This window comes from Eublepharis macularius, chromosome 7 (genome assembly GCF_028583425.1).
Source record: "Eublepharis macularius isolate TG4126 chromosome 7, MPM_Emac_v1.0, whole genome shotgun sequence".
Classification (NCBI taxonomy): Eukaryota; Metazoa; Chordata; class Lepidosauria; order Squamata; family Eublepharidae; genus Eublepharis; species Eublepharis macularius.
Window position 1 is genome coordinate 65,188,192 of NC_072796.1, and position 12,089 is coordinate 65,200,280.

Genomic DNA, 12,089 nt, shown 5'->3' on the forward strand with positions numbered 1-12,089 from the left:
GGTGAGTGAGTCTCTTTTTCCTAGTGGCAGTGATAACAGTGAAGAGATCAGTCTAATGACAATAGTATGATATTGCATCCCTATATAACGGATGGGGGAGTGGACCTGAACTCTTTGTTGCTGAAGAAAGATTCTGAGATTCTTATAGTTAATCCAAACCACATTCCCCCCCCCCCAAAAAAAAATTGGGAAAAAGTTATTCTACTATTGGCAACAGATTCAAATGACTCTCACTGCATGCATCATTCACAAGAGCAACACCTAGCTATGGAATGGGAGACTGGTTCATCAAGGCTGACTATTCAGTGAGCATCTCCACTGTGACAGCTGGTTCAACACAGTACACAGAAAAAAATCCAGTTCCAAAATAAGTAGCAATTTAAACATACTGTACAAAGTTGCATTGAGACAGCTGTTAGTATTAGAGATGGGCAAGAACCGAAATACGAACCAAAGTTCATCACAAACCAAGCTGGTTTGTGGTTTGCGAACCAGCGGTTCATCAGAGCCCATTTCTGACGAACCACCACGAACTTTAGGGCAGTTCGTTTGGTTCATCACTGCAGACAATCTGGTGCCAATCCGTTTCCTAGGCAACGGGGGTTGAGCTTTCTGCAGACCTTATGCTGGCCCGGAAGTGACGTTTTCATGAACCAAAATCAAACTGGTTCGTGAACCAGAGCAGGTTCGTGAAAGTTCGTGGTTCGTGAAATGTGACGAGCCACATGGCTCATTTTTTTCTGGTTCGTGCCCATCTCTAGTTGCTATCTTAGAAGCAGTTGTGGTAAAGTAACACACCTACTTCTGAAGTTTGAAAAAGGACAATTTAGATATGCCAAAGAATGGTTTATTTCGTCTTATGCAGCTTTTGTTCCATAGAGCATAAATTGCAGCTTTCAGTGAGTGATTGCTTCTCTTTGCTACCCTATAAGATAATCCAATAAATCTATTTAACTGACTGCCAGACCTTGTATTTCTCCAGCTTGAGCACACCTTTTATAACTTTCTTAGCAAGTTGCTGCTTGTTCATAGAAGAATTCAATTTAGAACTTTGTTGAGCAAGGTCAAATTGCAGCTAGAAGGGCTATATGGGCAGTTACTAAGGTAGCGAGCCCAAAGCACATCCCCACACCAGTCCAGCTTTAATTCAATTCTAAAAGTTTAAAGACCTACATGCTGGTACTTCTGAACATTTTTGAGCCTAACAGTATTTTAGAACCATCTTCACCTGGAAATATAAATCCAGTATGTCAGTGAAGGGAGAAATGTTGAGTTGCCCGAATCCATTGTATTTTAATTTATTTAGGAAGTTAAGGGTTAGGGTTACTATAAGTCTACCTTTTAAAAACTATTTTAAGGCCCAACCACTACAGTTATTATCAGTAACGGTGGAGGGAGAACCCTTAATCTCACCTACCCATACAAGCCTGCAGGTTAAAGTTGAGGTCATACTTGTTAAAGATTGAAGATCAATACAGGTTTACAACAGTGGGATTTTCTCTTATGCAAACGTAAAAGACCGTCTTAAGTTACTTTGCTCTAGAGGAGGTAGTCTTGATTGAACTTCAATAGAGCATATGAGAAGAACTTATCTCCAAGATGTACAGAAGTTACTATGTAAACATCCTGTAAACACTATTAGAAGTTACAGCACAGAGAACCTGGCTCTACCTTGTGCATCTAGCCTTGCGACTTTAATAAAGAGTTTTGAATCTGCCAAAGAGCTGAATCCATTCCACAAAAGTAGTGTGCAATGCTGTTAACTAAATCCAGCACGAGACCCATGATCTATTCAGTGTAGAATGGGTGTGCCAGAAGCAAACATTTTAAAATCCCAGTGAAGGACAGTTATTTAGTCATGCTTGACTTCAGCTATCAGTGAAAGTCAAAACAGGAAGAATACTTACAGCCTTTTAGTTGGTGTGCCAACAGATGTCTATATGCAAGCACTGATTCATAAATATCTAATACACAAAGGATGGAACTTTTCATTGTTTTTATTAACAGAGTTTGTTCCCAGTAACTCAACACTGTATAGGCAGTACAGAATAGCACACAAAAGACTCACTTAACACAGCAATTCTCACTATAGTTACTAGGAAGAATCTCTCACTGATTTCAGTAACACCAACTTCCAATAGCTGTCCACAAGATCACAGCCTCAGTTAATTTTTACAGTTCACAGTTTGAGGAAAAGCCACTATACCCATATTTTCTCAGTCATTTTTTGCTGTCTGTTCAGTCCTGGGAGACTGATAAAATTTGTTTGCATACATCTGGTGATACCTGCATTGACCATAAGCCAAAGTTCTCCTACCAACAGAATAAATTACTGGATCAACCAGAGCAGAATCTTAGGTTACCATCTAGTAAGGAACAGTCACATCCACCTCAAAGTCAGAAAAAGCTTAAAAAGGTACTTAAAACTTTGAAATAAGAGCTCTATAAATTTATTATCCTACAGAAGGTCAGAAGTAGACTTGAGAATGTTGGGATGGGAGCAAAGACTATTCATTAATTTCTTCTTCTTCATCTTCAAATGTTTCTTCTCCATCATTTGCTGTAGCTTCTTGGTACTGCTGGTATTCTGACACCAGGTCATTCATGTTGCTTTCTGCTTCTGTAAATTCCATCTCATCCATTCCTTCTCCTGTAAACCAGTGAAGAAAAGCTTTCCTCCTGAACATGGCAGAGAATTGCTCAGAGATTCTTTTGAAGAGCTCTTGAATAGCTGTGCTGTTACCAATAAAGGTGGAGGCCATCTTAAGGCCACGGGGTGCTATGTCACAAACTGCCACTTTTACATTATTTGGGATCCATTCCACAAAATAGCTGCTGTTCTTGTTCTGGATGGCCAACATCTGCTCATCAACTTCCTTCATAGACATGGGGCCTCGGAAGACTGTAGCAACTGTCAGATATCGTCCATGTCTTGGATCACAAGCTGCCATCATGTTTTTGGCATCAAACATTTGTTGTGTGAGTTCTGGGACAGTGAGGGCTCGGTATTGCTGGCTCCCTCTAGCTGTCAAAGGAGCAAATCCTGGCATAAAGAAGTGTAAACGTGGGAAAGGAACCATATTAACTGCCAATTTACGAAGATCTGCATTGAGCTGGCCTGGAAAGCGTAGTGATGTAGTTACTCCACTCATTGTGGCAGACACCAAGTGGTTCAAATCTCCGTATGTTGGGGTTGTGAGCTTCAGGGTGCGGAAGCAAATATCATACAATGCTTCATTATCAATACAGTAGGTTTCATCTGTATTTTCAACCAGCTGATGGACTGAGAGCGTGGCATTATATGGCTCCACCACAGTGTCAGAAACTTTAGGAGAGGGCATGACACTAAAAGTATTCATTATCCTGTCAGGATACTCCTCTCGAATTTTGCTTATTAGTAGAGTTCCCATCCCAGAACCTGTTCCTCCTCCAAGAGAATGAGTGAGCTGAAATCCTTGCAAGCAGTCACAGTGTTCACATTCTTTCCTTACTATATCAAGAACTGAATCTACAAGCTCTGCTCCTTCTGTATAGTGTCCTTTTGCCCAGTTATTTCCAGCACCAGTTTGTCCTAAGATGACAAAGGGGAGAGAGGTTAATAGTTTTACTGGGTCATGAAGAACTAACAGCCTTCAAATGTTAATAGAGAGGTCATTTTTTATTGCCAACATTTTGGCACTGGATGTGTGTGTGAGCAAACACTTTTGGATACAACCTTCAGCTGACTGCAAATTCTGTCTAACTGTTCCTAATAAATGCCACATTTAGTCTCATGCTGTACATGGGGGCACTACAGAATTAATGAAAAGAGCTGGCTTGGATCCACCAGAGCTTTTCCATGTGTAGGATTTTCACTTGTAGAACATATTATTACCTCCTCGTTCCTGCTGCAGCCCAGGGCTTTTTTTCAGCTGGAACGCAGTGGAACGGAGTTCCAGAACCTCTTGAAAATGGTCACATGGCTGGTGGCCCCGCCCCCTGATCTCCAGACAGAGGGGATCTTAGATTGCTCTCCACGCTACAGCGCGGAGGGCAATCTAAGCTCCCCTCTGTCTGGAGATCAGGGGGCGGGGCCACCAGCCATGTGACCATTTTCTCCAAGGGCAACCCGCTGAGTTCCACCACGTCTTTTCCCAGAAAAAAAGCCCTGCTGTAGCCTAAAATGCACCCCCCCCCCATTATTTTCTTGGAGATCCCCATCCCTCTGGGGTAGTGAGAAAGTCACACTCCACAGGCAGAAGTCCTTCTCACAACAGTGCTCCAGTGGATCCAAGCCAACCCCCCCACCGCCACCCCCAGCACCCCTTCATTCTCCAATCAGTGCACTAACAACAGAGAAGTCCGTTTCCCTTTTGTTAAATGCAAAGGCTGCCTTTGCTTCTCATGACGACTGGCACTAGTCCTGAAGCCCTGCTGCTTCACATTATAGTCACCTATAAACGTCTTTTAATGCTCTTTTGAGTTTGCCTGGTAAAAATACCATTTTAATGCACTTTTTGTAAAGATGGTTTAGACCTTAATTTTATATATGCTTATTTTGAGGCAAACTTCATTAAGCCAAAGGTATCGCTGTTACCTAGAATTAAACAAAGATCTAGATCTTTATTTTCTTCCATTTACAAGACAAAGCTAGAATTAAACCTAAATCATTGTTTTTCAGCTGTTTAAAACTACCTCTATCTTATGATTTTATTTACAGAGACTTCAATTTTTATACGAGTCATCTCTTTATAAAATATTTTATTTGGGAAAGGGTGTCCAGGCACATTTTTGCAGGTTAGAGCCCAAAGCTGTCTCACAGTACCAGATGGCCTCCCGGAAGCAGAAGGAATTATACAGATAGTACTGAGACACTGAACATAAAACTTGCTTGTCTTTTTTTATTTTTATTTTTTTAAAGAGACTAACAAAGCCGAAGAGAACAATGTCCATGTTTCTGGTATTGGCTTATCACCTTAGTTCCAATTTCCATTACATATAGGAGCTGGCTGGAAATGATGATCCCCTCAATATACAATGATCAGCACAGCCCCTTGGTTACTTAGCATACTCTCGAACCAGAAATATATACTGCAAGTACTCAAATGCAAGACTAGGTTAACCAGAGCTTGTTAACTTTACACTGGTAGTTTAGTCAGAAAAAAGTCCATTATTTTCTTACAATCCTAAACAAACATTGCAGTGATTTTTCCAGGAATGGTCTTACAGTACTATCATAAACCCACTGGGGTATTCCATCTCTGTGCAATGTCAGTTTCTCAACTACTGCTAGACAGACAGCTTTTGCAACATCCTCTCAAACAACCCATCTTCAGTTTTTGTATTTTTCCACTGCAGAAATCTTCAGATAGGGGCCAATCTGTGATGTTTACATTCCAAAGTATGCTCGTCCTGTGTCATCTCCAACTAGTATTTTGTTTCATAATGGTAAACTAGGTCATCCAAACTACTGCTTAGACACTAAAGTCCATACAGTTGCTAAATCTATCTTTTTCCTTTATTGCACTTCTGGTGGGTTAAAATGTTTAGCATACAGCTGTTTTATTGTCTTAAGGAAACGATGTTGGTAGCCGTGCTTCCTGCCAGCTGTGCAGAATTCAAATTCCTAACATGCCAGTGCTTTATGTACTTTCAGTGGCCTAGCTGTGCCTGAGTTTACTGTCCATTAGAAACCTTGCAACCCTCTAAAAGACATGGTCCTAAGTGGTCAACAGGGCCATTTTTATCAGAGTTACACCCTTTTAAGTCCATTAATGTCAACAGCCTTAGAAAGGCATAACTGTTTGGGATCGCATGGTAGTTTATAGATCAGATATTATGGAGTAGTCTTAGTGGTAGACAAGGAAGAACATAGTGAAAAAAATTCCGGGAATACTGTCTGCCACAAGGCTTAAGCCAAATGGTCATGAACACTGCAGTTTTCATCTGAAAGCTGCTTCAGCATTATTTGCTTTCTGTGTGTCTGCAGAAGTTGCTGTTCTTATCAAGTATAGTAACAGAACTTCAGTATAACAAAACTTTTGTTATTTGCGCCTGTTTTTCTTCTATAAAATCTGTGTTAAAACTTGGCTCAAGCAGTTCACCCTCACAAGGGAGGGGAGCTCCAGCTGCAGATGAGGAAGGGCACCATGTATGCCACTCCAAGCAAGCTCCTTGAGGAATGGCGAAATAGTGTCCCATATTCAGTAAAGCATGCATCTCTGAGAAGGAAACATCAGCACGTGATGACCTTACCACCTCAGTTTCCTACATGCAGCCATTTGTTTGAAGTTACTTGTGAAAATTCCACGTCTAATTTATTTCCTTAACTTATACCTTGTCTTTCTCTGCAATGGATACCCATAGCTGCTTACATAGTTCTTCTCACCTCCATTTTATTCTTACGACAACCATGTGAGGTAGGTTAGGCTGAGTGTATGTGACTGGCCCAAAGTCATCCAGCAAACTTCCAGGGCAGAGTGGACTTTGAACCTTGGTCACCCCAGATCTGACACTAACCACTACACCACACTGGCTCTGAGTTGCCATATTAGACACAAGATTAAGAGAGGACCGTTTTCTGGCCCAAGCATCCCACCGCCTTCGGTTTATTTTTTTATACACTCACATGCAGCCTGAAAACTTGCACTCTGATTTTTCATGTGGGAGTTTCAGAGGAACTGCTCCCTCACAATTGTAAGGCATGAAAGTCACCACATGAAACTTTCAGCACTTCAGATATATGTACTTCAAAGTCATTCATGTATTTCTGAATGGTCAGATATCAGATTGTGCGGATTTTCCTATATAACTATTAGTTGAATTTGAAACTGAACGATGAAACTTAAAAAAAAACCTGAGTGAGCTTTGAAATGGTTTCCCTACTGTATTAATCCAAATATTTATACATCTTTCTGTCTTGTTTCTGAGAGGTATAAATGGACACTTTTTCCCAAACTGAACAAGGCAACTATGAAGTAGTCATTTTCCTGTGGGAAAAAATTGGGTTTCTAAAGACTGTAGCAAGCAGCTTTTGGCCCAATGCATTACTTATATGTTAAAAGACATACAGTAGACACATACAGTCACCAAAATGATCAGTAAGCAAGAATATTCATGTATTGTTTCCTGTATGTTTTTCAACACATCATCTTTGAAATCTGAGTCACCGTAACAGAAAATCATCAACATACCAAAGACAAAATTGTCAGGTCGAAAGAGTTGTCCAAATGGGCCAGATCGTACACTATCCATGGTTCCTGGTTCCAAATCCACCAAGACTGCTCTGGGCACATATTTTTGGGCTAGAAGAAAAAATTGGGATTTAATCCATAAAGATGGATTGCCACAATTCTCTCTCATACCTTTTTTATCACTTTCAGGTATGCATACAAGTTCCTAGGTTATATTGTTTCTACATAAACATGCTCTATCCAACAGCAAGGATTAAAAACTACTTTTATGGAGCAATCCTAAGAATAAAATTGGATTTATTTCTCAATAGACCTGCTCCAGATTGCTCTCATAATCTGTTGTTTGATACCTTGTGGTAGTTGCTTCAAGCAAATAAGTATTTGTTGGTTCGTGCAAGTAATTAATATTTGTTTGTCAGTTTATTTTTAAAATGTTTGTACTGGTTAGATCTTCTCTCCCAGCACTACTTATGCACTCTTCCCCATCTTTCTTTTCTCCTCAACCTTTTACATCATCACAGAATCGTTGTGTTTGGAACACACTATAACCAGAAAGTCTTTGGGTACAAGCAATCCCAAAGTGGTGGGGTTATCTGGCAGTCCAGTGGGTTTGTAAGGAGAAAAGACCCAAAGGGGGGACGGTTAAACCTAAGGCTAGAGCTAACTTGTTAAATTGTTTGGAACATCTTCAAGCACCTTCTTCCCCCGAAAAAGCCAGCTGGGCGACCTTGGGTCAGTCACAGCTTCTTGGAGCTCTCTCAGTCCCACCCACCTCACAGGGTGATTGTTGTGAGGATAACAACATGTTTTTAAACCACTCTGAGTGGGCATTAAATTATCCTGAAGGGCAGTATATAAATCAAATGTTGTTATTATTTCCCATTACCTCCACCCATTACTGGCTAACTACAGAGAAGTACATGGAATGGTACCTAAGTGACCATACTACTATCATTTTCTGCTGCCTACAGAAGACTCTTAGCAGGCTAGGCACAAAGCAGCAGTTGCTAGGGAAAACAGTACAGAGGGGGTAGCAAGACAGAGGGGTGGGGAGGGGCAGCAAGACAGCTCCCATAAAGGGAGTAGGCTCCCTTTGCAGCCTACTCCCCAGCCAAAGCAGTTGCATCAAGTAGTGTCTACTATTGAGAGCTGGCCCTCAACGGTCCTATCTCCCTGCAATTCATGGGGAGCCACTAACTGCCTTTCTAGCTGCCCATCCTGGTAAGAGCGCAGCGGTGCAAGAAAGGCCATCCCCACACTCCCTTGGGACATCCACAGCAGTGAAGAACCTGACCAAACGGCCTGTTTCACACAAGTCATGAGAACTTCATTAGTCTGTAAGTTTAACACTGTTGTTTTGATTGCAACAGAACAGACCCAACTGAGAAACAAGAAAGGAAACAAAGGCCTCATCCACTGGGAAAGATCAGGAGCCCACAGGCCAAAGAGAATTAACAGCCTCATTTGGAATTCATCCAGGACAAAAGCTTAACTCACTCTCACATTTGTAAAGGATGGCAGGATTTCATACTGATGAGCTGGAACAATGCTTCATGGTATTTTGGGAACTGCTAATAGTGAATCACTGCTGGCCACTTCTAATACACCTTAGAACTTTTGTCTGTACAGTATCCCCAACTCCAAAAGAAAAACTGCTCAAAATTCCTCAAGGATAATTAAAGGCTGAGATGAGACAGGTTCATTAGCTCATAAAGTTCACTTTATTCCAGATAGGGCTTAGTTTAGGCCAGGGCTCAAGTTTAAAATAGTTTTTCAGTGTGGAAATTAAAGCCATGTTTATGAGCAGGTACAGAACACTTTCAAGTTTCCATATTAATGGCAACCATTTACCTCCCATGCTTCTGGAACTGAGGGGGGACAGAACTTCCAAGTAAGGGGGCATTATTTCCTTTCAAACTTAAGCCTGGACTCTTCTTCTAAATGAAGGCTTGAGGCAAGACCAGATTAACTCTTTATTTTCCGTGCAAAGAGAGAGCAGCTAAATGCTTATGAAAAATAGGGGGCTGCAACACCTACCCCCAATACTACTAAAAGTGAAAGGTTATAGTAATTGGCAAGGGTGAGGCCAGCCCTCCATCTCAGACAAGACACACAGCAAGTGAGTTCATGATGGCTGCAGACAGGGAAAAGCTCATTTAGAAACTGTGCTTAGATACTCTGATAAGCAGAGAAAGCTGTTCTGACAGTATGTTCTGTGCAAAAAAACAAAGCCAAGAAAAGCGTAATTCTGCTACAAGTATATTTTAATGCAAATTTTGCATGAAGTATACATGTTGCAAATTTTATTCAACTTCTGTTACAAGAGCAGCTCAGCCCTTCCTGCCATCCCTTCCACGGTGTCAAATGGCCTGCTTTTAAACCAACTCGCAGCCTTAAGCAAAAACAAAGGTGAGGTGCTCAAGACTCTGAATTAATTTTGGGTAGTGCAGCAGATAAGAGAATGAACTGCGATCAGGTAGGTCCCCAGCTCAGCTCTGCCATTAATTTGAGAGAGGGCCTTAGGCAATCCACCTTTTCTCAGCCGCATCTGCAATAGGTGGTTAATAGTAATATTCACTTCACAGGACTGCAAGACTGGCATATATGCCTTAAGCATTGTACAATGGCTCAAGTTATCATTAAAGGCAGGTTTCTACGATTGGGATTATAGAGCTGCAAACCATATACACCTGTGCTCTACCGCCACAGGGTTCATTTTGGAATTATTGCCAGCTAATTACTATTACAGACACCTGCCCAGCACAAAGCAACTAGAGTAGTGGTTGTGGGTTTTCCGGGCTGTATTACCGTGGTCTTGGACCACGGCAATACAGCCCGGAAAACCCACAACCACCATCGTTCTCCGGCCGTGAAAGCCTTCGACAATACATCAACTAGAGTAGCTTTTTCTTTTTGGCTTGGCGTGTTAAAAGAGGTCACCTGGGATAAACTTTCAGGTAGTTCAAACTTTGCTCTCATTTTCAAGCCACTTCCCTATCATTTCCCAGAAAAAGTCAACAAGCAGCATTCCACAAGTTAGTCTGCAATAGCAAAATAAAGCGAGGGTCCAGTAGTACCCTAAAGCCTTAACTGTAACAGACCTGACCATAAGCTGCCTTGAGTCAGGGCTCACTTCATCTGAAGCAGCAGAAGGGATAAAGTGAGCCCCGGCTCGGGGAAGCTTGTGCTGGGGGGGGGGGGATCGTGTTTAACCTTTAAGGTGCCCCCGGACTCCTGTTGTACTGAAGAATAAGCATGCAATTGCAGCTGCCAGGTGGCTGAATCCTAAGGAAACAAACGCCGTCGAATCCGGTTTACGGACGAGCTGGTAAGCAACAGCTCGGCTCCCTTTCTCGCCCCCTCCCCCATAGGCCATAACTTACAGGATGATTCATTGTAATAGACGTTGATCCTCTCCAGCTGCAGCGCCGAGTCTCCGACGTAGCCGCCCGACGGGTCGATGCCGTGTTCGTCGCTGATCACTTCCCAAAACTTTGTGCCGCGAAAGGGAAAGAGAAGCCAGAGCCGCTCAGTCAGACACCGCCTTCTCCCCAGCCCCTCATTCCCAGGCAGCCCCTCGTCGGCGGGCCTCCGGGGCAGGCGTCCAGCAACAGCTGCCGAATTCCTGGCGTGCCTGGGAGCTGCTCTCCTCCGAGCCCCTCCCAGGCCCCGCTCTGAACAGCAGAGAAGAAGGGGCAGGAAGGGTGGGGCTGGAAAAAGAGCCCGAAAAGCGAAAACGCACCAGGCTTTCAAATCGAAGAGAAAACGGCTAGGCGCGCCGGCTGCCTTTCTATTTTGGGTTACTTTCCTTCTCCTGCTCCAGTATCCCCCACCCCACCCCGGGTCCAGTTTTCCCAAAGCCTTTTATGGTCAATATGAAAGAGACATTCCCATTTTGGTGCTTTTCCAGTGAACGCGCAAGCAGAGAGAGGCTCACCCCAAAAGAACGCACACACGCAGCTTTAGAGTGGACTCTGTCTATAACTTTTCTTGAATTAATGTCTCTCTCCGCAAACATTTTGATCCTGGCCCAATGCTTGGAAACGATGGTACCAACTTAACACCCAATGAAACGGGATCCCTCACCCATACTGAACTTACAACTGGTCCTGCCAGAGGCACCATAGGATGCCTCTGTTTGGAGCAATAATGCAGGCTACAGAGCGTTTCCCCTCACCTTTGTTCCGATTTGGTTTCCACACTGACCAGCCTGGATGTGAACGATTTCCCTCATGGTGATGCCGGTAGTTGTCTGAGCGCCAGTCGGTCTCTGTTCCTGCCTCGCTGTGGAGTTCAACTCTGCGCAGCGTCCTGCCTCAATGAACGTTTTATTGCCTCCCGGGCTGTGATTCACCCTCCCGGCTCTGCTCACTCTGCAACTTCGCGGAAGAATGAAAAGAGGAAGCGGGCGGGGGGGGGGAGGGGAGCAGCTGCTGGCGCTGCCCAGCCTTCCTGGGGCCCTGCCTCTTGTGTGAACGGCATTTCATCTCATTGACTCACAGGCCCGTTTTGACACTTAGAGACGCTGGTTTCTCCGGGATTTTAGTTGCCATACGCAGTCCCTTTTCTGAATAGCAGTGAGTGCTCATTCCTAAATACTAACATTTCCCAAAACAAGTGCATGCTAGCAAAGGTGCAAGATGTAGTACCAAACTTGGGTAAGCAGGTATTCAGTTTCAGGTGGGTAGCCTATTTGGTGTGTAGTAGAAGATGATTCAGGTCCAGCAGCACCTTAAAGACCAACGATTCATCAAGGTGCTACTGGACCCGAATCATCATCTACTACACATCAACTCGGCTACCCACCTGAACCTGAATACCTGCTTACCCAAGTTATCTTGCACCTTCATCAGGTATCTGATGAAGGGAGCTTTGACCCTCAGAAGCTCATATCCTGGAAATCTAGTTGCTCATTAA

General features: G+C 43.2%; 1 protein-coding gene across 2 annotated transcripts; it reads right to left on the reverse strand.

Annotated features, from left to right (window-relative positions):
• Positions 1-1,981: 1,981 nt before the first annotated feature.
• TUBB6 (tubulin beta 6 class V) lies at positions 1,982-11,544 on the reverse strand. Of its 2 annotated transcripts, XM_054984468.1 has the most exons (4): positions 11,350-11,544; positions 10,556-10,664; positions 7,173-7,283; positions 1,982-3,571 (listed from the first exon to the last, which is right to left on the reverse strand). In XM_054984468.1, the coding sequence occupies exons 1-4, from the start codon at positions 11,404-11,406 to the stop codon at positions 2,508-2,510; spliced, it is 1,341 nt and encodes a 446-aa protein (XP_054840443.1). In that variant the 5' UTR covers positions 11,407-11,544; the 3' UTR covers positions 1,982-2,507. The 2 variants fall into 2 exon arrangements, with proteins under 2 accessions (XP_054840443.1, XP_054840442.1); XM_054984467.1 differs by lacking the exons at positions 7,173-7,283; positions 11,350-11,544 and having other exon boundaries at positions 10,556-10,658.
• Positions 11,545-12,089: the final 545 nt, after the last annotated feature.